Source organism: Falco peregrinus, chromosome 5, assembly GCF_023634155.1.
Source record: "Falco peregrinus isolate bFalPer1 chromosome 5, bFalPer1.pri, whole genome shotgun sequence".
Classification (NCBI taxonomy): domain Eukaryota; kingdom Metazoa; phylum Chordata; class Aves; order Falconiformes; family Falconidae; genus Falco; species Falco peregrinus.
Window position 1 is genome coordinate 11,056,868 of NC_073725.1, and position 25,538 is coordinate 11,082,405.

The window sequence follows — 25,538 nt, forward strand, 5'->3', positions numbered from 1 at the left end:
CAAGACTAAAGACTGGGGGAAAAGAAACTTGTTTGAGCCCGGAAGAATAAAGGGACATCATTAAAAGTCTTACCAAACATCTCACACCACTTGTGGTTTGCTCAGATACCTTCAGCTAATGACATTATGGAGACATCACTGGGTAAGTACTTTCAAGGAATGAGAATCCTTCACTTACAATTGGAAGTTTTTTTGAGTCTATCATTTGAATATTCTTCCTCATCAACTGCTTGAAAAATTAATCAACAGTTTTTCAGACAAAACTGTGTTTTTCTTAAACTATCAATTATTTATGTATTTTCCAAACTTTCAGTCTCCTATATTTTTGCTTTTCATGGGCTGTTCAGACTTTTTTTGAGAAATTTTTACTAGCTATTTGGACTTTTGGGTCTTATTTGACAGTATAATTGCATTACAGTAACTTTTTTATTTGTAATGGTATTGTCTGGTCTATTTCTTGTACAATTCATTAGTATTGTGGATAATTTCTATTCTAGTGTTTAGAATAAGGGAAGGATTTCTGGACCAATTTACAAAATCTTTTGTATCTTGAGTTCCTAGTCCTGACATTTAAGAGTTTGTTCACTAACCGCGCAACAAAGAAAATGTAATGCAAGCAATCTGCAGGAGACAAGGTCCTAAAGGCAGGCTTTGGTCAAAAAAAAAAAAAGTAGTTGAAACTTTCAGTCACAGTGCACAATGCACAAGAGCTTGGGTACCTGCAGCTCTCCTAAGCAGAGAGTCTCTTGGAATAATCACAGGCTCATTCTCTTCTAAATCACTTTCAGACTTGGATTCATCATCTGACCACGGGTTTCGTTTCTTCACTTTTTTTGCACCGGATTTTGTAGATGATGGTGTTCTTCTTACCCTAGTACCTGCCACAAGTTAAAGCATTTACTACAGTCAGGGTAAAAAATATTTTCGTCTTTTCTAATCACTTACAGTACATACATTTAGCATAAATTTTTATCTTTAAAAGTTCTCCTTTAGGTGTTGTATATTTTCTTCTCCTTCCTGAAGAAAAATCAAATATGATGAAACTATTTCACACAGAACCTGAGCTGCTGCTGCCAAAGGAATCTGGTTTATGACTGAAAAACATAAAAGTCTCTAATTTGAAGTTTTAGCTGCTCTGCAGCCAAACTCCCATTTTTTTAAAGGTTGTTGGAGTTTTCCAGGAAAAGAACAAGCAGTTTTCCATTATTCAGAGAATATGATCAGGACCAGTTATTGGAAAAATGTAATTAACATGGGAAGCAGAGGATACCCCACTGGGCAGTAACAATGCATTCAGTCAGTTGCAGGGCAAGCTCAGGTCAAGCTGGGCTAATTGGCTCTGGCTCCACCAGCGAGGGTAGACCTGAGCTGCACGTAGAAAACCCAGTCATAACTGTACTCAGCTAATCTATTCAGGTCGGATAACCCTCTGAATAATTAAAAACAGATCTTTTCTCAGAAGTATTCATGTAACCACTTTTTATTCTTTTTTTAAACCTCATACTTAAACCTTCTCTTCTGTCTTAAGCTTTCTGTTTTGTTGCTGTCCCCCCATTACTATGTTATTTCTCCAACAGTAATAATTAATTCCTACTGACAGAGGAAAAAGGTTAACATACACATTTGGTAGGTCTGCCAAGCCATAATATGTGCAACTTTTAGAAAGTCAGAATGACTGAATATGTCAATAGGAAAATTATTTAATCAGGTTTTACAATCTACACTATTACTCAGACTGAGGATGAGTGCTATGTCCTTCGATGTCAGAAAGCATACAAACTAGAAATTTCAGTGGGCACAGAATTAGTCTAATTATGTAAAACTAATCTATTTTTCTACTTGCAAGTTCAATGATTTAGACACATACACACACAAAAAAAAAAAACCAAAACAGATGTAGAAAATGTAAGATCCACCCCCCAGAAAAGCAGCTTACGTAACAGAAATTTCACCAAAATACTTTCAAGTGTTTTCACACATCTCTTCAGGGAAGAAAATCAGATGAAACAGTGACTACTGTGGCATTATTCACCTTTAATTTAATGCCCTATTTGTATACACAACTATGATTAACTATGACTGTGTAAGGATCTTACCAGGCTCCTTCTTTTCTCTCTTAGGTTTAGGGGTTTTAGTTGCTGTGGCTGATGTATTCAGTGAGTCATCCCCACCGCCCTCAGCTGGAACACCACCAAATTCTTCATCAAATTCCATTTTTATTGCTAGAGAATCTGTTTCACCCTAAAAATATTAAAAAGTTGGGCAAAATAAAACAAATTATACCTTTATATTTTAAGATAGAACTGGAATAGTTTTACAGAAGATAATAGTGAAAGTAGACGAGTATACTGTCATTTGTTGAAACGTCTTGAAATTAAGAAATCTCAATAAAAACACCTGAACCACAAGTAGTCACAAGAGGCTTGCAAATATAAAAGAAATCCAGTATTAACTTATTCATGCATTAGGTCAGCAAAACAGTATAAATACAGCTTTAATGAGGCCTAGCAGTTTGGATTTATGCTACCAGAGTAGAAAAATACAGCAGTTACGTAGTAAGTAATCTAACTACAGCAATATTTTCAATTTACCTTTTTCTTTTTCAGCAGTTTCCTGCTGGCATCAGCTTTCATGGCAGATGTAATCTGTGGAACTATTCTTCTGCCAAATGGTGATGGCATGGTCTCTTCCAATTGAAGTTTCTTCACCTTGGGTTTACCAACTTTGCCTTTTATTGGTTTGCCAACCATGCCAGCCAAAACATCTTCTCTTTCTTGTGCTTCTACTTTCTAACAAACAAGGCCGGGTGGGGTGGGGTGGGGTGGGATAGGGGGGGGAACACATTCTTTTTTAATGAGGACAAAGTAGAACATGGTGATTACTTAAGATTCATCTCCTTTACACATGGAGCACAAGGCTTCCCTTAATTCTCACTTGAATTGTAACACACTTCCCAGTAATGGAAAAACCACCACTTAATCTGGGTAAATTCTTCATTACCCTACACTTTTTTTCATGATTAAGTAAACATGAACTTTTGGACCCTGCTAGACTGAAAATCTTTCTTTTATCAAGTTTCTATTTCTCATGTATGTGTCTGGGTAACGATGTAACTTTTCAGTGTTTAATTTAAGCAACTAGTTTTTACAGTAATTCCAAGGCACATTTTCCAGTCCTTCAGTCAGCTTTTTGCACAAAACGAACATAAAGCTGGAATACAGACATCTGAACACACCACTTCCAACTGCAGCTGTACCACAAACACACGAAGAAAGAAAACAAACACCTTATTTGTAATACCCTGTGTCACTTCAAAAGATTATATCAGCCCTTTCCAGGCAACACTCAAAGCTGAGGCTCAGCAAGCCAGCCACCAACAGGACTTTACATTTTTTCAGAGTTACTGATGAGGTAAAGTAAAAGCTCCTCATATAGTACTTATGGCCTACACACTTAATTCCTACATGTACAGCTTTGCATTTGACAGTATTTATTGCCTCACACTCACAACCAATTAGATCATGTAGAACTACTACTACTACTATTATTATTATTGCCAGTTACTACTCCCACCTTTTTGTGTCATATGAAAACAGATTTTCTCCTGGTACTTTTTCTTTTATCCTTGCTGACTTGGAAAAAAACATTAAATTGTATAGCTGCAAAAGACGATCCCTGAGGAATACAACTAGGAACACAAATACCCAATATTTATTTCCCATTTACCATTATATTTGGAGGTCTATCTGCTTTTCATCCCAAATGCGGTATACTTTATTGTTTTTTGCTTAAATCATATTACTTTGAATTAATTAATAAATGTTTTTCATTAAATTAATTCAATATTTTTATAAGGATATGTAAAATAAAACATACTTCAAGCTCTTCAACAAAGGCTGCTAAATCTTCTTTCCAAAGATCTGAAGAAGATTTCCTTTTAAGGTCATTTAGTTCTCGCTCCTAAAACATGAACATAGATACAACATAAGTTACTAAGTTACAACTGAAGTAAATACTATCAAAACTGAACATTCACAATTAGACACATCAGTAATTACTGTATCTCTTCAGAACAAGCCTTCCATAGTGTACTAACCTTTGAATCTCTCTGCTTAATTAACTCTTCTACTTTCTCTTTCGTGAGTGACCATAGAGACATGTTTAAGATATAGTTAAAGTCGGGGCCAGAAGTTGAGCCAGAAGCAGAGGAAGCATCATCATTTGGGTTCTGTGGGTCCTCCTCTTCTGCTGCCTGAAGTCAAATATTTACAATTACAAGTATTAATAATCTTAGCTCTATGCATAAACTGTAACACTGCTCCAAAGCACCACCAGTAAGGTCTGTCCTCATAGATTCAATAACCTTAACATTTTCTGGACCTTTCCAAAAGGCCACATTCCTGTGACTTTCTGTAACTGGATTATTTAATTATTTCATTTAAGAAAACAAATCTTAACCTGATGCTAGCCATATGCCTCGTATCTGCTGGCTAAGATACTGGTACCGTCCTAGCTATCTCACAGGGCTGAGACCTTTGCCCTTGGGATGTTCATGTATATCTCTTTCTTCAGAAATGAGCAGGGTCTTTCAGATAGAAATTGCTATCAAAGCCCTGAATGTATACACAGTGGTGTGGAAGTGGATCAAAATTTCTCATAATAATAGTTTCATTATAAAATACAACACACTGCATGCAATTAAAAAACAGTAGCAAAAGAACGCAAAGCAAAGCAAATGAGAAATGAAAACCAATAGGGAATGCAGTGGGAACAGTGTAGAAAAGGGGTGTCTTGACAGGGATTTGAAGTTGCTTTTCAAAGTAGTTTCATCTTCCCATAGTAAAGCATGAAATTAAACTTGTCACATCTCTTCTGGAACAACAAAAATCCCTCTTGGGTTTTTAAAAAAAACAACACAGAAATAGATATAGGTCAAGGTCACATTTACTAAACTAAGTCCAAAAGTCATAGCTTTACAATATTGATGTTTCATTACAGAAATCTAATGCATAAGTTTATATATCAATAATTACATTCTGCAATCATATGACATAAATAATAAGGGGGACATCAGTTATATATGTGGGGTAACTGATGCAGCATTTTATGCATCAGCTAGTCAGAAATCAAGCTGCCAGTTTGATTTGGGTACATTAAGAAATTCAATCCTCTGCATTCTCATTTTAAGGCTTGTACTATCTAGTTTTCTTCTAAGAATTATCCATATGCGATACCACTATGTGACAATATCTTTATACAAGTTTCACATATTTTTAAAACTGGAAGCTAAAAGTAGTAATGAATAATCTTTTTAAGGTGTTATGTGTGTTATAAATTATTCTATTCAGATGTTTGTTTTCCAGTAGTCTAACTTAATAGAATTTATAACATTAGCAGCATTCACCCAGTAACTTCAGATTATTACCTTTTCCTGTGCCTCCTTCCAAGCTTTTACTGGATCAGATTCATAACCTCTCTGGACCAGCATCTGAATCAAATCTCGTTTTGATCTGTTCTCTACAAGACACACACACAACCAGGCAGCAGGGAGAGAAAGAAAAAAAAAAACAAACACATCAGTGTCTTGAAAATAGATGTCTTACATGCAAGTACATTCTACTATATTTAACTCTTTTCCAGATTTCCCCCCTCTGTTAACAATTCTAACTTACATTTACTCACCTATGGTAATTTTTCCTTGTATCTTCTCCAGAACGAAACGAGCTTGATTGTTAAGCTTGGTAGATTCTGCACCCAGCATTCCCACAAGCCATTCCTTGCGTAAACTATAATAATGCAACCGCAAATCAAAGAACTCCTTCAAGATGTCTTGCACGGTTTCATACTTCTTTAAACATCCCATATGATCGAATAGCACCTACAAAATACATAATATACTGCTTGAGAGATTGCATAACTCCAACTTTGTTAACCTTTGTGTACGCGTGTATTTCTACTGCACACATACATGCACCACACAGAAAGTGGTATTTTGAAGACTGAACTCAAACCTTGCTATGGAACTACACAGCACATAGCTGGACAGATTTTATTCACAAGTATATTTAAAATGAGATTTATGGTCACATGTTCAAACAGGAAGACACCTATACAGAGAAACATTAATTCAGTTGAATGACTAATTTTATCTAACTATTAAAGCACAAGTTCAGTAGCACCTAATGATTTATAACTATTTAACTAACAGTTGAAAAGCATCTTTAATAATCTTTCAGTTCAGTTGTGAAATCTGCCACTTTTCAGCTGTGAAAACTGCCATCCTTCAAGTTCAAGCACTAACAAAGTAAGAAATCATTTCTACACCATAGGTGGAATCAATCCTGCCTGAATTCTGACATCTGCAGTTTAGACATTTATGGTGAACTAGTCACCCTGGGCGGCCTCTATAGCCAACTGAAAGAAATAAGCCCCTCTAGAGGGTAATTCATCTATCTAAAATACCTATTTGGGAGTTGGGTGAACAATGACTAGCCTGCATTAACTTTTAGAGATGCTTACACTAGGGCAGATTAATTCACACAGAAAGCAGCCCTCACTATTTATTTCAGTATGCAGAAAATGCAGAATTAAGCTGCAAAAGATTCTGTAATCTGATAAAGATTAATTTGAAGACATATTCTCACAGTAGTTCATACAGTCACTTAAACCTGTGAGAAATACTATCACCTTGATTTCGTAGTTTCGCTTTTCAAGCACAATCTACAAAATGGGTAGGCCTTTTTACTCTTCCAATTCTATAGTCTTTATTTTTCATCTATTTTCACATAGCTTTTGATTTATAAAACAACAGCAACAGTAATGGTATTGTTGCTTTGTGATAATATCTGAAAGTGGTATCTGCCATAAAAAAAATTAAGAACTGTTTTCAGAAAGGCAGGTTGTTTGGAAACATTCTAGCAGAATTATCTTACAATTCAAATCCCTCCCGTAATAGTCATTCATATTTACTCACATTCTTACTCCCATCTTGCTTCAAGCAGAATAAACCATACGAGTAGTTTACATCACTATTACATCCTCAGAAACTTAAGGGTAGTGTTTTCTACACCTTACAACCTAAAATAGTGTTTATGTTGGTGAAAACATTGGATCATTTAATTCCAATTAGAGGACTAATAGTCCTGCATAAAGTGTAATATTGAAAGTGTAACTTGTCTTAAGTTTAAAACTCAAACCTAACTATAATATGGCAGGAAGTTTTGTATAATCTGCTTTACATTAACCATTTTTCGTTAGTTGCAGAGGAAATTTTCAGTTACAGGAAACTAACCACCCTAAGCCTGTCTAATTTAGTTTGAAAGATTTCATCAGGACTAAAATGGATTTGCTGATCCATATTGATCTCATATTTGTGATCACTACAATTTTCTTATATTCAAACAATTTCAAATACGCGATACACTGTTCAATACCAAGTACCAAAGTACACACAGAAACACTGGAGCTCACAACAAGCAACAATAAGGATTCTGATAGCCAAACATGAAAAAGTTACCATAGAATTACAAGTAAGACTTGTCTGAAGCTTAAAGACTTTGTGCAATCCAGCTGCTTCTGCCTGTGCAAGTTTTTCTTCTGTCATCTTGACAACAAATTTCACAGTTGTATCAGTGTGGTATTCCTTATAGTCAGAAATTAATGCTGGAGTTTTTTCAGTCCCATTCAACATAGGTTCTAGAACCTGTTCTTTGTACACCTATTAAAAACAGTTTAGCAAAAGACAAAAACACTTCTTAAAACCCTCAATTCCTTAAACCAACTGAACAACATAAGATTTCAATGCTTTGCGCATTACATTTGATAAGTTATAATTTACAGAACCAGTATAACCTGCAAAACGCAGGCCAAGACTAGCACAAACATTAAAAGGCATCTAACAAGAACAGAAAAATCTACTCAAAAGAAAAAAGGGATTAAATATCAATTCAGCAGGAGAAGCAGGTATTCTTTGTGGTATGGACGGTAGATAGCACAAGGAGAAACCCATCTCCTACAAAGGCACACAAAAGAATCAAACCATGTTCCCCTCCACGTATGTATAATCATCAGAAATTGTGTTAAAAGTTCATCCAGATGTAGGATTAAATAATCTACTATGAAACTTTTTTTTTTTTTTCACTGTTACTTACCTGGGTCCACGTCCTTACAGGAAGCTCTGTAATTTCTACAGTGTTCCTGTCCACCACAAATATTTCACCACTGACCACATACTGGTTTTGACCAAGTTCTTGAATGGTTCCTTTGAAGTTTTTGTAGTTTGGGAGCTGAAATTGCAAAAAACAGTGAAGTGGTAATAATCTTTATAATAAAAAACTGGGGGAATATTTGTTTCCCATTCACCATACAGCTATTGCTTTTTATTGCACTAAATCATCAACCAGCCTCTCATGCCTGTGAAAAACTTAAGTCATATGAAAAATACTACGGAATAAACAGAAAAAAGACATGCAAGTGGCAGGAGCAAGTATCTTAACATCTACAGGGTAGATAAACGATTAAGAAGATGCAGCTGAGCCCAGCAAGGTGGTGGGTTTTTTTGTTTTATTTGTGGGTTTTGGGTTGGTTTTATTTTTTTCCTTTTTTTCTTTTTTTAAATAAAACTGCAAGCACAGATAAGGCATGACAGAAAGCAGATTAACACCCCAGTCTCACAATAATTTTACAGAAGTGGTGCTACCTCCCCTAACCATTTTTTCATTCTTGTGCTGTTTGGCAAAGATAGTGGAACCCATCCAGTTTAAAAAAGTAACTAACAGGGAGGGGAGTTTTCTTTAACTGAATTGATTCCCTTATCCAGCTTACCATGCAGCCACAAACACATACCAGCATAAAGAAAGGAGCTAGATGGAGGCAGAACTGCCTCTTTCAACCACAGTGAAGCTTCAATTGACTGTGAGACTACACAGAAGGCCTAGGAGTCCTAAAGGAAGGGCAATGGATTGCATTAATTAAAAAAATAAATTTAAAAAATCTGTTCATTGTTCCCAAGAATTTGCAAAAGGAAATTCACTACGTCATGAAAATTGATACTGCGCAGTCAGCAAACTGCGCTCTAAGTAGAGAAGAAAAGATGTTTCTGCTTCTGTGACTTGGTAAACAAAGCAAAGTAGCACTATCCAGCCACTGTAAAGGCTACGTTAACTGTATTTCATCTGCTGGTTATAGATATTCTGGGTTCACCCAGGTATTTTTCCTGTCCAAATTTTTTCAAGCGTACACCACTTCCAAGACTTTTTATAAAATTTTAAATAAAGGAACAGAAGCTGGATGCAGTTTAGAAGCTGCTGATTTCCTTGGAACAGCGACAGTATCTTTTCCTGTGCTTACAGACATATAAGAAAGTATAATTCAGACAGGACAGAGGAAATGTTAACTTTGGCTGAAGATAAGTAATAGTACCTTCAAAAAGGAAAGAGCGGTACAGCTTTTTACTCTACTGCCATGTCATAAATACCCTGTAAGACTGGCAACTGTGAAGGCTTACAGTCAGCAGACTGAAGAAAAAGTCCTGGGAAATAATGGGAAAAATACTAATTGCAATGTTTTTTGCTTCAAGGTGAACTTCCCCAGCCTCATCCCAACAGTCAAGTAAAGCTCCTACGCAAAATTACTGGGACAATCCAACTCAGATGTTCCAACAATCAAGTGGATATCCAACAATTTCTAGTGTGATATGAATTCATCTTGTAAGTACAAAATAAGGTTTGTGTAGCAAACATAAAACGCCAGTATATATTATTGTTTTTACCATTGGGTGGGGATCTAAGCCATCCAGCATTCGTCTGACGTTGTTTACAATCTCTCTGGTATCATAGTTTGGAAGTTTGCAAGCCCATCCAGTACCAATTCCTTCAGCTCCATTTACTAAAACCATAGGAATGATGGGAATATACCATTCAGGCTCTACACGTTGGTTGTCATCATAAAGAAATTTAAGCAAGTTGTCATCCACTGATGGAAAAAGCAGCCTTGCTAAAGGGCTTTAAAAAAGAAAGACAAGAAAACTGTTTAACTGGAGTTCAGTAAGTACATAATGCTTTGACAGTCCATGGGTCTAGATATGATTATTTGTAGATTTTTCTCATGCCTTCCTTTCTCTTTGCCATTCTGAAGCTGAAAATACAGTGTATGTGCCTCCTGAGACAAGCAAGCTCTTCCCAATGTGCATCCATAACATGTTTGTTTCCTTCACAACACATGCACGTGACACACTAGTAACTGATGACATTTAACATATACAAAATACCAAATTTTGAAGGACTCTGAACACACAGTTCAATGTGACAGTAGGTCACCCAGTAAGAAAGCAACACAGCATGCAAACGGTTGCAAAACTTCGTTGTTTAATTGCAGAACTAGCAGTCTCTGAAAATGCTACGGTGCTCTTCCTACTGACTCTTTGTTCATATAGAACATTGCCCTGGGTGAATACAATTTCCAGCACCCCATGCAAAATGGAAAATTTGAAAAAACAGGTTGCTACAAAAAAACCAGGTTGCTACAGAAAAAACATACTTAGGAAAGGGAATACAACCTGATACTTAAGCATAAAGCTTACAATTAGAGGAAAGGAAGAAACTACAACGAATTTTAGGCAAAATATCAGACTGAAATTAGCAAATAAAGAAGCAACATAACTTAAAAAATACTATAACTTATGTTAAGGAACACATTCTAACACTGCATGCCAAATTGAATTTCAAGGTATTAGCTGTGAAAACTCAGCATCATTAAATTAGGACTTCATTAGTCATGATAGATGTGTGATTTAGCTTGATATGACTAAACTCATTCGAAAAGAAAAGAATATATCTCAACTTTCAAGTCTATGCTGAGTTGCAGGACTTATGACAGGTACCAATACACTTTCTATTGTGAAACTGATCAGATTTCATACTGACAGGGAAACTGAAAGCCACTTCTGCATGTCACAATTTAAGTTCAGTAACTAATCAAAATTATCTACATTTTCAGTCTTCAGCCTTATGATTCAAAGTTTAATTCCTTAAAAGCTACGATCCCCACAGAACTTCTGTGCATGGAAAATCATGCAGAAAATCAATATGCAAAAACATACAGATGTAAAGCAGAATTTGAGCTTCTATCAAAATATTCCAATCCTCCCCCACTCCTTGCCCATAAAAAAAACCCTGTAGTGTTGTGAAAGGATGAGTTTCTAACAAGGCTTCTTAAAAGCATGCATTTAGCTTTACATTTCTGTTTACCTTAACATGGTGAAAATATAGCGAGGGCTGGCAGCATCCTTCCCACCATGAAGCCTGGTACCAAACTGACCAATAGGTTGTAGCAGATTAACATTGTTACTTCCAACAAAGTTCTGAGCCAAGTTGACAATAGTCATCATTAATGCTTGCTGCAAGAAAATACACGTTCATAGTAATAAAGAGAGACAGTCTTTCCTAATCAGCCAATAAAATATATTTTTAATGCCCCAAAATTGTGTGAGTAATCTGAATTATATTTCAAAAAAGTAGTCTCCCTGAGAAAGGAATGTTGTAAACCTGTTGTAAGAGCTGCTGGCAAAACATAATGCTTCCTCTTCTGCAGACACATTGCCTCCCTGCTTTAAGCGTCCTTACAATCTATGCTTATGAAAACCCCTGGGCTTCTCCATTTTTTCTAAAGCATTTCTCTGGAGGAATGAATGGGGAGCAAACTGACTGCACTTACTGCTTTTAAAGAGAGAAAAGAAGAGATGGAAAGAGACTATTAATATGGCAACTCTTGTTAATATTTCAGATAAATATAAACAAATCAGGAGCTAGAAATAATTTTTGTTCGAACACTGTATCAGGTTTTTGAAGAAAAGTATCTCTTCTTCTTACAAGATTATATTTCTCGTTTAGGACAAACATTGTTCTAGTACGTGGAGCTCCTATATTCCTATGATTTGAGAATCTATAAGTTACCTATGCAATTGGTTGTCTACTATTTTGCCACAACCCACAAACTATTTGGGATACCACTGTGCACAAAGGCTTGGAAAGAATGGAAATATGCTGTATTATTAAGCTGCATACTGTTCGGTTTGTTTTCTTTAAAAGTAAATCTGTGGTTTGATTAGTAGACTTATAGTCAATAGGTTTGCAATTTCAATACAGCAGACATTTGCCTAATATTTTATATAGGCTAAAAATCTTCACAACTTTGCCATCCTTCATACTCACCTCCCCATGGTGATAAGCTGACATTTCAGCAACAGAACCAGCCAGCTGAGCAACCTTTACTTCACGTTTATCATTTCTCTTAAAGCAAGTGAATAAAACTTTGCGTTGCCCTGGTTTTAAACCTATTGAGAAGAATATCCCATTTTCAACATACACAAGCATATGTTTTTAAGTAATAAACTTGTTTTGTCTTACTGTCATTTCTAATCTCTCAAAAGCTTAAACACTAAATGGAAACAAATTCAGTGCAATATTAACAAAATACCAAATTAATACATCAGGGGGGTTTTAAATAATAAAAATTATTTTGGCAAACTGGAAAAGTTACCAGGACAGTGTAAACATAACCCTTTCAGCCAATCACTACTATGGAGCATACAGCATTCTAATAAACTTTATCCTAAATGTAAAGCTTCTACAAGTTGAGTTGTTTCTTTCCAGTCTACTCAGCAAAAACTTTTTCTGAAGAATATCAACACAAATTCAGCAGTGACAACTGCAACTGTAGCTTACACTTATTTTAAAGCACTCTGAAATTTTACTTTTAGTGTGAAATCCTCAGTCATTAAAAATACTCATTAAAATATAAAAAAAGATATGTTATTTGTCTCCCTTTTAGGTCTTCTAATTTTTTTATGTAAGAAGCCAGTGTCTTTGATCTTCTGACTTGTTTTTTATTGTTTAGGCACACTTTAAGTACAACATCTGTGTGGACGGGACTGCAGTTTTTCTGCATGTTATCGAGAACTGATAACCAGTTCTAGATCATGCTTATTGATCCATTCAGTGTTTTAAATCACATACAATTCTGAAATGCACTAAAATATTGTTATGTGTTCCCATTACTAACCTTGGTCAAAGGTAAGAGTAAAAATTGAAAAAAAGACACTGACTCCACATCTACATTTCATTTAAATATGAAACATTCAATTTTCTTTACAATGGGCCTGCACCATGTTTTTCTACCAAAATTCTATTGCATGTAACAGAGGATTTGCTTTACACAGGAGAATCACCAACAAGTAAAAGTGGTAACTAGTAATTGTAAAGAGATTACAATTGTAATGTAATGTTTTTCCTCTTCATTCTTCCTATGCCCAGAAAGCAGAATTTACAGCCAAAGCTGGCAGAAACACTCATAGCAATTATATATAACACATAAAATTACACGTATAATACTGTACATACTATATATGTATAGTGTATAATATATATGGTGTTATAAATAATATTATAAGTGTAACAGAGTGATTATATGTAGTATGTATACTAATATACATACATACATTCTATTACATATATACACACAGAGAAATAGATGAATAAATATGTTCCCTTCTCATTTTCCTTACACTTCCGTAGACACAATCCTGGAAAACTTCAATTCAAATGAAAAGTTATCTACTGCAAGTTCATACTTTAAGTTTCAGAAAAACCATTCTGCTGTTTCTGAGAAAACAGTCAGGGTAGAGGATGTTATAAGGAACAATGACCTCTTGAAACATGCAGCTCTGTGGTGAACCCAGAACAGTAAACTATGAAATGCTTGCCTAGAGACTACTGGTTTATCCTAATACCCGACTACGGGAGGAAGTAAGTCCAAAGCTGAAACAGAGACTGACATTCTTTGATTCCCTAGACACACCTAATCCTAATCTAATTATTCTGCAATAGAGCTGGAGATCCAACCTACTAGGAAGCTACTACCCCTACCCACCTGTGAACTATCCTACTTTCTCATCTAAAACATAAAACCTCTTATATTTTGCTTCATTTTTTTGGTGTGGGTCTGTAGCATCAAGGCGGCTGACCACCTCCACTATAAAAAATGTAGAGGAAAGAGGAGATAAATGTGCTCTTTTTTCCCCTCTGTGAAACATCAAGGCCTTTTTTCCTGTATCTTACTAAGCATATGCATACTGACAAAAATATAGGCAGAAATTCCTGCTCATGCCGTCTGCAGGCAGTTTTACAAATAAAGCTGTAGCGTAGTAAGCTGCTTCTTTTAATGTTCATGCTATTGCAAAGGGAGCATTAGCAAACATGGCTGACAGAACCCCAGAAGGATTACAGGTCAGTAACCACTAAAATACTGCCTGTGGTTTAAGACTGAAGAGAGAAAAACATTTGCATCTTCATCTGCACTCAGCTGCCGACTTGAATTTTAATTATGATAAGCACTTAAAAGACTGGCTTTCTCTGATGGTCTGACTAGAAACAAAGCACATGTATGGTCAAGGGAACAGGCCTGGTTAAGTAAAAAGGCTGTGCAACAAAGCTTAAACTTCCTCACAGGAGAAATATGGCAATTCCTTAGCATCTAAATGCTAACAAACAAAAATATTAAAGTTCTTACATTCTCTACTTGAATGCATTGATTTCCAATAAAAACCACAGGTTTAAAAATCAACAATAAAGAGGAATGTTCCAACAAATCATAATGAACTATCAGCTTACCATCAACAAGGGAAGGGATAGATCTCTCATTGTCTGAATTTGAGAAAAGGATCAACTCCTTGTTAATGAAGTCATTGTAAGTCAAATGTTTTGTTGCTGTACCATATAAAAATTGCTGAAAAAAAACACACGCATTATTCACTCAGTACAAAACTATATTACATTTAAATCTCACCCACCAGATTTATTACTATGATTTAGGACTCACCTCGGGAAGGCCATGTAGCCGACGCTGTCGTCTGTCCTCCATGAAGTTTGTTAACCATTCTTTTCGGTCATCAATCTTTTTCTTACTGAAGGCCTGAAAAGATTCCAAGTACACTAAATTATCAGCATATAGATGCTTGTGTAAATGTGTGTTACTTTAGTCAGAATTTTAAGTGCACTAGCTGATCAAGTATTCAATAATGCTTAATTCAACAAGATAATCTATATAACTAATGTTTATGCAGGAGCACAAGCACATGACTTTTCAGACATGGTTGTGCAAGATTTTTCAAACTGACAGGTCTCCCACTGATCATAATTGAAATTTATATTCTATTCCTGAAATCTGTACACATTTAGACAAATCTTATCATTCTTATCTCTCGCTTCACATCAGAATTGTCCTTTGATACACAAGTTTAAAGGTGTTAGGATCTTTCCTCAAATAATTTTAAGGTTGGGTTCATAATTTAAACTAACTTTAACCAGCTGTCATCAAGAAAATTAACTGAAGGTATTACAAAAAATACCACGCTCTTCTTGTCCTCTCCATGCCCTGTTTGCTGTGTCAGCCACAGAATGCTAATAATTTGTAGCTGTTCCTGAGTGGTTGGCCCTAGTTCTCTTAAGATTGACAACTTAACAAAATTGACACTGCGTTAAAAGAATAAACCAGCATTTAGGCCAGCTAACTAAAGGCCTTAATCTTAGTCTTCATGATGACAAGGCATCACTTCAAAGCAACCACTTATCACTACAAAAAGACACAGGAATGTTCTGAAAGACTTTGTCCTGATATAGAAAGAGAGATCTGCTCCAGTGAGTTTCTTCTCCAGAGGACTAAGCGAGGAATACATAAAAACTGAATATGTGGCTTAAGCAAAATTTCAACTACTTCAGGAAAATTTTGTGAGTTGTTGAAGTACTGCCTTTTTTTTTTTCTCAGGGAATAACATATAGAGACTCCATCATGTCCTGATTTCAACCACTCTACTGCATAAGACAACACTCATCAGTGCTATCTTTTTTCAAGGACTCGATCTGGAGCACTCCAGAAGAGTTCAATGAGTAGTTTCATTTCCTTGGAAACTATGCTATGACACAATAAATAATGAAGATCAGTAACTTACTCTCTGAGAAAGGGACTAAGTGCTATTGCCCTCTTTCGCATCAGATTGACTTCCTTTGTGAACAAAACTCAACAATTCACAATGCCAGACATCTGAAGGCTTAAGATTAGGCTTTTGTAAAAATATTACTGAATCCTTATGATTTTCTCCTGGCTCTTTTCAGCATATTTATAAGTTTTCTAGACCACTGAAGTGACAAATGACCAAGACCTGGATCAGCATAAAAAATATTTTAACAGAATAGAATAAAAGTTATTCTCAAATATTTATTCTTTAATAGAATAAAAATGTTTTTTTCTTTCTCTACTTAAAACTGCTATTCTAAGACCTCATTTACTAGCAAAAGAGTTCTCCAGAATGCAGAAGAACTTGCTATGTGAAGTATTTTTTGTTTTCCTAGATTACAGCTATCACAAAGCTTGGTAGGACCCATAATCTTACAACAACTATGCCCAGAGGTAAATTCGGAGCTGGGATTATAGCTATCAGCAAAGAAAATGTGGGTAGGAGTGTAACTGAAGCTTCTATTAACAGCCTCAGTACTACGCAGTAGTTGTTCCCAGTGTAACAGAGATGACTAGCTTCATCCCGAATTGACAGAATATCATTTTAGACAACAGTGAGGATCAGCTGTAACAGGTTATATGGCCTCCGATATCAGCCTGTATACGGAGGTCTATTTGCAGAAATAGAGCTCAGAATTTTAATCAGGAAGTTCGAGGTCTCTCCACCAATTAGTTTAATGTATATGCAATATACAGACTCATTCTCTATCTAGATGAACACACTTCTGTGCAATGGGGAAACACATACATGGATTATATTTAATGTGCACCTCGAGCAGAACTAAAATGAGCGGTACAAATAACTTCTGACACATCAGGCTGGTTTTCTTCAACAGAACAGATACCTTTCTGCTAGTAAAACCAAACCACACCATTTTACTGGATCCACAGTATAAGGAAAAAGTTGTTTTGCCCAGGATGGGTATTTTCCCATTTTTATTTTTCACTCTCCTATACCTTTTTCCCTCTAATATCACCTACAATTAAAATAGTGAATTAAAGGAGACAAAAGGTGAAACATTTCTTGAGAAAACAGCTCCATTTGAGACACACCATCCTTTGCCACAAGCTCTCTTTGAAACACAAGTACTTTCCTGCACACAACTATCTAAGACTTCAAACTCAAACATGTAGAATACATGCATGAATACACATACGCCACACTGATACATCTTCCATAAATAAATAATACTTATTTGATCTTACTTGCTCAGAAACAAAACATAAATCCCTAAGTAGATGTGAAACGTCATTTGTTTGGGCGGTATTACCTTACTCTGAACACTCTTCTGCATGTTCTGTCTTTAAAAGCAATTCTAAATGTAATGTTTCTTGATATCCACACCATACAAAGTTTATCAAAGCCACTACGCAGAAGGTAGAGCTGATATTGTAGTGTGGAAAAAGCTCTTATTCCACAATTTAAAATCTTTTCCAAAAGCTGCTTTCTCTCCCAAAAGCATTTTTTTCAATTACTCCAGAAAAAAAAAAAAAAATCCCTGTTAGGACTTCCTCATATTTTCAGCAAACAATGGAAACGAAAAATGCATCATCTAGCAGCACTTTTATATGTTCCTACCAGTGTAATGGCAGCATCATCTTCAGGACCAGCATATCGAAATAAGATCCTATGTCTTTCCATGTCAGCAAAATATTCTTTTGCTTCTTTAGCAGTGCTGGTACCCAAACCTGTACAGTACAAAGGAACAGTTACTCCATATTCAAAATTTAAGTTTTATCTTTTACCCCTTTTATTTTACTGGAAATATTATTAAAATCATTATAGAAGATACTATCATGAAAACAGTTACAAATAAAACTTAATAGCATCCATTTTTTACGTAAGTTTAAATCCATGAGGTTCACTTATTTGGTTTTAAACAAACCTTTGTAGTACTTTATCTTCCATGCTTTATGATTCTCCATATGCTTCTTCCACTCGTCAAATTCAGGAATACTATAGAATGAAAGTTCTTGCTTATTTTTGCTTGCCTTTAAAAAAACAAAACACCTAATGAACTTTTCTGTTGCGCTGTAAGTAATACATAAAATCTCATTAATAAACCCCATACCTTTACAATAGGAGTGATGAATTCCTCAAGAAAACCATGTTTCAACAGTGATGGCCAATTGTGATGAATAAAATTGATCAACAAGCCTTTTATGTGAGATCCATCCTGATCCTGAATCACAACATGAAAAGATGAGGTAATCTTACAAAACATCAGATCCCTCCAAACCACAAAAAAACCCACTCACTGACCTGCACACATCAAAACAATGTCTGTTGACAGAAAACATAGAAAGGAACAGTTACTTTTAATTTGGATTCCAGACTGGACCTGGGTATAAAATAACCACCTGTGAATGGCACTATCCCTGAGCTAATAATAAGCTCTTCCAAGCCAAGTGTACAGTCGCTGTTCAAAAGTTTCTTTGCCTCTGCCATGTTTTCTCCGAGAGCTAGACAGCTCTCCCAAACACCACAGAACTGAACTTTTGTGGAAGAAAGCCAAGCCTGGCCCACAGTTCTCACTGGTGTTAAGATGCTTGATAGTTCAACCTCCCAGGGGAAAAAAAAAGTTTCACAAATATCCAAAGCATAGGATTCCTAGCCTTCTAAAATCTGAACAATAGATACACATTTAATGAGATTACCCAAAAATAATTGCCTGCATTCTTGTCTCTCCTTGACTTTCTAGTACCACTACCTCATGTATTGTTCCTTTTGCCCTTACTTCCAATGTATTTTTGAGTTATCAAAAGCATTCTTCTTTATACATGTTTTTATTATTACTTTGGGGTGTCTGTTACTGTGCAGCAAAGTTCAGTTGTTGATTTGGAGTAAAGAAAACAACAGATAATACAGATATTATTCCCATAATAAAAAATACAGATAAATTATTCCCATAAAAAAACCTCACACATTAGGGGCTCTCTCTGCATATATCCATATTGTCCTAACACAGGGAAAGGTTATAATCATAAAAATGTAAGCTACCAAATTGCAGCAAAACACATTTTAAGAAGCTCTGTCTATTAAAACCTGTGAATTTCAGACTCACCTGATCTGTCATGATCATAATTTTTCCGTATCTCAAACTTTTCAGAGATTCTGGATCTTCATAGCTTTTCTTGTATTGTAGTCCAACTATTTTGATGATGTTGTTGATTTCTGCATTTTCCATAATCTGTATAGAAAAAGAAAATTTTGCGGTCAGTGTAATAAGCAGAAATTCAGAAATATCCCACTTTTTTTGAGATGGGCTTTATAGCTACTTTTTCAATGCACCCCTACCTCAACTTCATAATCTTTTTATCCCCAGCCCCCCTGCAGCCTTCACAATTGTAAATATTTCTTCTGTACATGCAAATTCTCAAGACTATACCACACACTTTCTCCTCCACAGCCCGAGGTCAGGAAGGCAGGGAGAAAAGTGCATGTAACAAAGTCATCTCACAAAACTGCCTTCTCTTTCCACTATTTCTATGGGCATCTGCCATACAACGCTTCTTACAGACAAATTATGGAGGACAGCAGAAGTAATGCAATGGGGTAATGCTGCTGCTACTGCCTCACATTGCAAGTCAATGAAATCATACGGCAACAGAGAGAATATAAAATTTTAAGTTTTTTAAATATTCATGCGAAATGTTAATATGAGTCATAGCAGAATTTCCTTCCGCTTGTGAAGAAATGAACTTTATCAACCCAATATATCATCTGCAGTACTACAATTAATATTTCCAGGCTTTAAAGTAGCTGGTACTTTATGAAATCCCAGCCACAAAATTTTCATGAAAAAGAAAAATTGAAGTATGAAGATACAACCCTAGAAATCAAAAATAAACAGGAGACATTCATGTCAGCTAGAAGGAGGAGACAAGACTACTTACCTGTTTGTGAGAAGCTTCTCGAACATTGAGAATTTTACCCCTGAGTGGGAATACTCCATATCTGTCTCTACCAATAACACCTAAGCCAGAGACGGCTAAAGATTTGGCAGAGTCTCCTTCTGTTAATATTAATGTGCAGTCCAAGGAATGTTTGCCACCTGCATTCCAGGAAGAAGTAGATGCAAGGCAAAAAACCAGAAAGCATAACTTTTAAACTCAAATAACAGAAATGCAATTGAATCAGCAGTCATGAATATTCTTTCTAGTCTCCATCAGGTAATTTAAACAGGCTGAATTTCTATTTTTAGGGATGGCCCTCCATATCACTAAAACTACACAAGAATGAGCATCCTTGCATTTAGCAATACACCATGGATTGCTACGGACAAGGAGCAAAATAGACAAAACTGATGCAATGGCGGTGCATCTTATGTAATGGTCCCCACACGTCTGCACAAAAATTGTTTATGTGCCTTTACCATTTCATTTTTCTAGCTGCAGATTTCTTACACACATACATTATGCATGCCCGAGTTATACACAGGGTTATTTCCCATTCTGCATTTCCCCTTTCCTCACAGTATATTTTCAGAAGTAATCTATTACATTACACTTTTGCAGGTTTCGTTTTTTATTGTCCATTGGCTGAAGCCAGGCAACTGTAAGAAAAACTTGACAGAAAGGCTAAAGAGATCAGAACACTTGCACTTCTTATACATTCTCAGATATTTATTGAGCAGAATAAACAAAACTTTACTAAAAGTGTAATTTTGATTCTGCAAGATAACACTGCATTTCGGTGCCTGTGTCCAGTGTGCTCAAAACTGGTATGACATATATATTCTGTTTATTGCAAGTGCAATAGTGGATTTGAGGTTCTAAATAATAAGCAAGTTCAAAAAAGGAATCCAGCCTTTTCTAAGGGTGTAAATGCTCATTATGCAGTTTTGCTATTTTATCAAGGCCAAATGGCAGGAAAGATGCAAAAAGCTTCCAAGCCAGCTGAGTCTTACCTGCTGTTAGTAAGATAGTTTTGAATATATTGGCATTTAAAATAGGTGCTTTGATTTGCCTTGAGCTGGTAGGTATACAACCACCCCACACTTCCTATTACACAGAACTTTCATTCAACATCTTTGGTCTTCTGAATCAGATGTATGGCTTAATATAATCTAAATTAGACAGCTATTCACACTGTAAAAAGAAAGTGTCAATAGCTACCACGCTATCAGCAAGGTGGAATCAAAATACCAAGAAAAATACTAGCCTACTGTTTTAGAATATATGAGAGATTCTTTTTTCCTAAATGAACTGCAGCAAACTCATCTGAGTATCAACCAGGTGCACTTTCTTCTGGAACAGCTGCAATCATTAGCAATTAATTTCATGGAAATGTAATGTGCCAGGTATTTTCCTGAACACAGCTGTAAAGAACTCAAAGAGAAAACCTCATGAACTGTCAGGTTCAAAGAATTATTTTATGCTTCACCAGATCTGGTAATCTAGCTGCTCCCTTACAATCCTGTATTCCTATTCCTGGTTCTTTATTCTTCCTTTCATTTCTACCTCTTCTCCTCCAACAAGCCACAGAACTATACATACCTCATCAAGATCTCAAGAAAGAAGAATGACCAGGTATAGGACTCACTCTTTTCAGCTGGGGAGGAAATCTGCAGCAAGTACATCGCTGTACAAGTGCATCTCTCTCTTATTCCTAAGTATTAATTAGTACCAATTCAAAAATTCAGTGGTACTTGGCACCCAAGGAACCTGTGGATGCTGGACTTCAGCTACAAATTCACCCATGAAGAAAAAAATAAAATCTAAAAACCACAGGAAAAATTAAAGCCAGAAGGGTCTGTGGCCAGACACTATTCTCTCCCACCTGCACTGGACTACTTCAGTCCAACTACTGACACCTGTTAATAGAAACCAACCCTGTTCCCTCATCTGATTTGTGGTGCTTATGAAAGTGTAATTCCTGCAATCAAATTTTGATTGAGAAAAAAATCCTGCAATATTTTGGGATCCTTAAAAATATTTAATTGTCCTGAAACACAACTACATGAAATAACACTACTGTGTTTTGCTGCCAGATTACAGATAACATGTATGAATGTCCTGAAGCAATCTCCCTTTAACTGTATCTTCATGCATTAGGTAAACGTTTTCTCCAGCTTAGGGGAAAGTCTGAAATTCTTTTGAAAAGACGATTTACAACTGTGTAACTCTTCACCATATGCTTACTCACATGCACATTCATAGCTAACATTCATACGCAGAGTTGAATTTTTTGGACTAAGAAGCAGCAGTAATCATCACCTCTCACACACAGAAAGAGCATGTACCGTGCTTACTTCATCTGACCCTGAGAATCCCCAAACTTTTCTGTTAAGGTCCAAAAGACATAAAGACTGACAGCTCTACAGTCTTTATCTGTGTACTCATTAAAGAATTTCCACGGCACTAGGACTTCCTTTTCCCCTGATGTCAAGAAACATCAAGCTTTTAGTCAGATGCAGTCACCAACTAAAGTTCACCGGAACATGTTCTTAAAAGCAGAGCAACCAACACACATGCAGCTACACTGAAGGAGTTACTCTTCTGGATCATCTTCTGCCCTCCCTTTCTCAATGAAAGCAGATTTTTATTGAGGTCACTGATCCTCTTTACAGCATTAGCTTAGTGCAACAAGACCAAAAAATTCCTATTGATTTCCAAGACCAAGTGGATATGTTACCTTCGGTCTTTAATAAGAAATGACTACACAACTTTTTATTTACGATCCTCCCGTTTAAAACATCTCTACCAGTATATATAACGTTACACTTCAGAAAGTCAGGCCAAGTGTGAATATGACAACACACATTGTATTCAGAAGCTGAATGCCCCTCTGTCTTCCTGTGTGTCCACCCCAAATGTGCAATGCCTTCAATGTGAGAAACTTACTATGTTCCAGATCTTCAATAAACCAGTATCTGGGCAAGCCTCCCTGGGAGAAGCAGAGTTCCTGCTCCCCATGTAGCAATAACTAGGTAGCAGTTTACCCCTGGATAAAAGGGATCCAAGCCATGCAAAACTTTAAGCATCAGTGTTGAGCCCAAACGAATCCCTACATGCCTCCTTAGCTAATTAAGTTTCAGGGTTAATTGTATTAGCTCCCCTGTTAGAAGTTCTTCCTTTCCCTCATCCCTAGTGAAAAAAAATTAGTAAAAACTGATTTTGAAGCCTGGTTTCCAAAGCAGAGCTAAAAAAAAAAATCATGACGAAAGTGGATCCAGAAATCATTCACAATGTTATTTATGAGCGCTAGGCTTGATATCCATAAAACACAGCATTTCTCCAAGCACACAGTCTTCTAGACAAGAAAAATACTGGTAACATGCATCTGATTAAGGAATACAGATACAACAAGTAAAACACTAGATAAAGGAGATATGGTTATCAACTTCTGAGGCAAAATATGACATCTGAATAACTGGAAAAGTAATAAAATACTGCAGGAAAAACTCAATAAAAAATTAATAACCTGATCCAAGGAATAAAAAACAGAAAGGGAAGAAAATTAAACAGAACTCATCACCTCAAGTCATCTATGACTTGAACACTGGAGCTCAGGAAAAAAAGAAAGCCTCTTTACCAGTCTTACATGCTTTTAACCTACTTAAGGCACCTACCTACCTCACTGCAGTTTCTCTATCTTTGCTTAACGTAAGGATGTATGAAAATCAACTAACACAGGCTGGCAACATTTCAAACTCCTTAGTCATATGTGCCCCTCAAATAATTCAAGGACAGCCCCCATTCAATTGCGACTGGCACAAAGATCACCATCTGATCCCGATTCCTATCTGTGCTAGGAAGCAAGCCAGCAGAGGTTGCCTGTTTGCCCTATACTCCCAGATAGGAACCTAATGGCATTTAAAATCTCATGAAAAAGGTCTCTTGAACCAGTGTTACTCATTCTCTACCCTAGAGAGGACACTGTTCCAAATACCAAACTCAAAATCATGCTTTAATTCCAGCTCTAGAAAATTTAGAAAACTAGAAAGGCTTTTATTAAAAAGATATATATAAGGATGAGAAATAAAGTCAGGTTTAAAATTATGATGTCTGTGAAAAAAAAAAAAATCTATGTAAGGTAAGTGTTCTTACCAGCATCGTTAGCATCATCCAGTTTCGGAATGCCCTTGATTTTACTGTGTTTCACCGATGAACATTTTTTGTTCAGCTGAGTTTGTGCCTTAAATTTGACCCAATTTAAAATACTCTCTATGATACCACAGTTAGAGGCCTGTAAGTAACAGATCAGAATTGTGGGTGAGAAAAATTAACCTTCACACAGCAGATTCTTATATCTCAATTTTAAGTCACTGATCTAACACTGGTCCTCAAGGCCCTCTTGATTTTTAAAAATGCAACATAGAAAAGGTCAAGGAATTAACACATACCTTACTGTTTAGCATTTTATACACAAAACCAAAACACAACATTCACACAGCTTCTTTTCCACCCATTGCATGATTGGTGAAAGGAGGAAAAGAGGACTGAGTCTTACGTTGTGTGGTTGATGTGCTGAGACATTTTAGGTATCAAGCACCTGTTTCCTGACTTTGACAGCAAAAAGTAACCTTATGGGATATTTATTGGAAATGACTGAAAGTGTCTGAAAGACAATCAAAAGCATTCAAGAATAAGGCTCTATGTCAACCACTTGAGAAACTGTTCAGTTTTTAAGAAACACATTGGCAGCAAAAATACAGCATACTTTCTAAAATAAAACTGTCTTAGGTTTGGTTTCACATCAAAAGAAAATACAAATGGAGGAAAATACTGTGAGCTTTGGCTTTTTGTTATCCCCCATAATAGAGTACTCATTGGTTAGAGGTTCTGCTGCACATTTAACACCTCTGGAGATCAATTTTCACTTCTGGGCATATTAGAAACACTGTAAATCGAACCTACTGATAGAAATACAATATATATAACGAAATCTGAAGAACGAATACAAGATTGAGTTGTGTTATTTCTTCCAGTAAGTTCTCTAAGAATGTCAGCAGTGACACAGAAAAATAAGCCACTATACAATAAGTTGAGTTTTGACGCCAAGAGTACTAGCAGTGGCACCATTCTCCCTAGTACTGGAGTTTCCTTTATGTTACTGGCACTAAACAGGACTTTGTGTACTGACTTCTGACTAACAGAGTTTTACTTTTCCTTCCTTGTATAAAATAGTAGTAGAGGAAAACCCTCTACCATGTGTTTCTACTAATACATTCATTTAGAGTACCAATTCTTAACCCATCTACAGCCAAAATTTCTAAACTTGTTGCCTGACAATAATGATCACTTTGAATGCTACAGCCACAATTTTGCATTTCCTTTATTACTGGAAGAAAAGTAAACGTGACTTGTTCCCTCCCTCTCTTTTCGTTTCAGTGAAAGGGAGTAAGACTGACATCAATGAATAAGGTTGACAACATTCTCAACTTCAGAAAAATCTAACACAAAAAACTTGTCAAGGCCTATGTTTAGGCCACAGATGAGATGATCAGGTGAAGCTCGCTTTTAAA

General features: G+C 36.0%; 1 protein-coding gene across 1 annotated transcript in view; it reads right to left on the bottom strand.

The window, feature by feature from the left end:
• The window catches only part of TOP2B (DNA topoisomerase II beta), a 65,828-nt gene that overhangs the window by 8,040 nt on the left and 32,250 nt on the right, over nt 1–25,538 (bottom strand). The window contains exons 12-31 of the mRNA XM_055803690.1: nt 24,121–24,259; nt 19,966–20,123; nt 19,134–19,259; nt 18,141–18,251; nt 17,955–18,060; nt 17,648–17,757; nt 14,875–14,967; nt 14,667–14,781; nt 12,210–12,331; nt 11,247–11,395; nt 9,770–10,001; nt 8,151–8,285; nt 7,517–7,717; nt 5,683–5,878; nt 5,426–5,517; nt 4,097–4,252; nt 3,877–3,960; nt 2,592–2,789; nt 2,097–2,241; nt 720–878 (exon numbers count right to left, since the gene is read on the bottom strand). Of these exons, the coding sequence (XP_055659665.1) occupies nt 720–878; nt 2,097–2,241; nt 2,592–2,789; nt 3,877–3,960; nt 4,097–4,252; nt 5,426–5,517; nt 5,683–5,878; nt 7,517–7,717; nt 8,151–8,285; nt 9,770–10,001; nt 11,247–11,395; nt 12,210–12,331; nt 14,667–14,781; nt 14,875–14,967; nt 17,648–17,757; nt 17,955–18,060; nt 18,141–18,251; nt 19,134–19,259; nt 19,966–20,123; nt 24,121–24,259 (2,827 nt within the window). The remainder of the gene's footprint in view (nt 1–719; nt 879–2,096; nt 2,242–2,591; nt 2,790–3,876; nt 3,961–4,096; nt 4,253–5,425; nt 5,518–5,682; nt 5,879–7,516; nt 7,718–8,150; nt 8,286–9,769; nt 10,002–11,246; nt 11,396–12,209; nt 12,332–14,666; nt 14,782–14,874; nt 14,968–17,647; nt 17,758–17,954; nt 18,061–18,140; nt 18,252–19,133; nt 19,260–19,965; nt 20,124–24,120; nt 24,260–25,538) is intronic.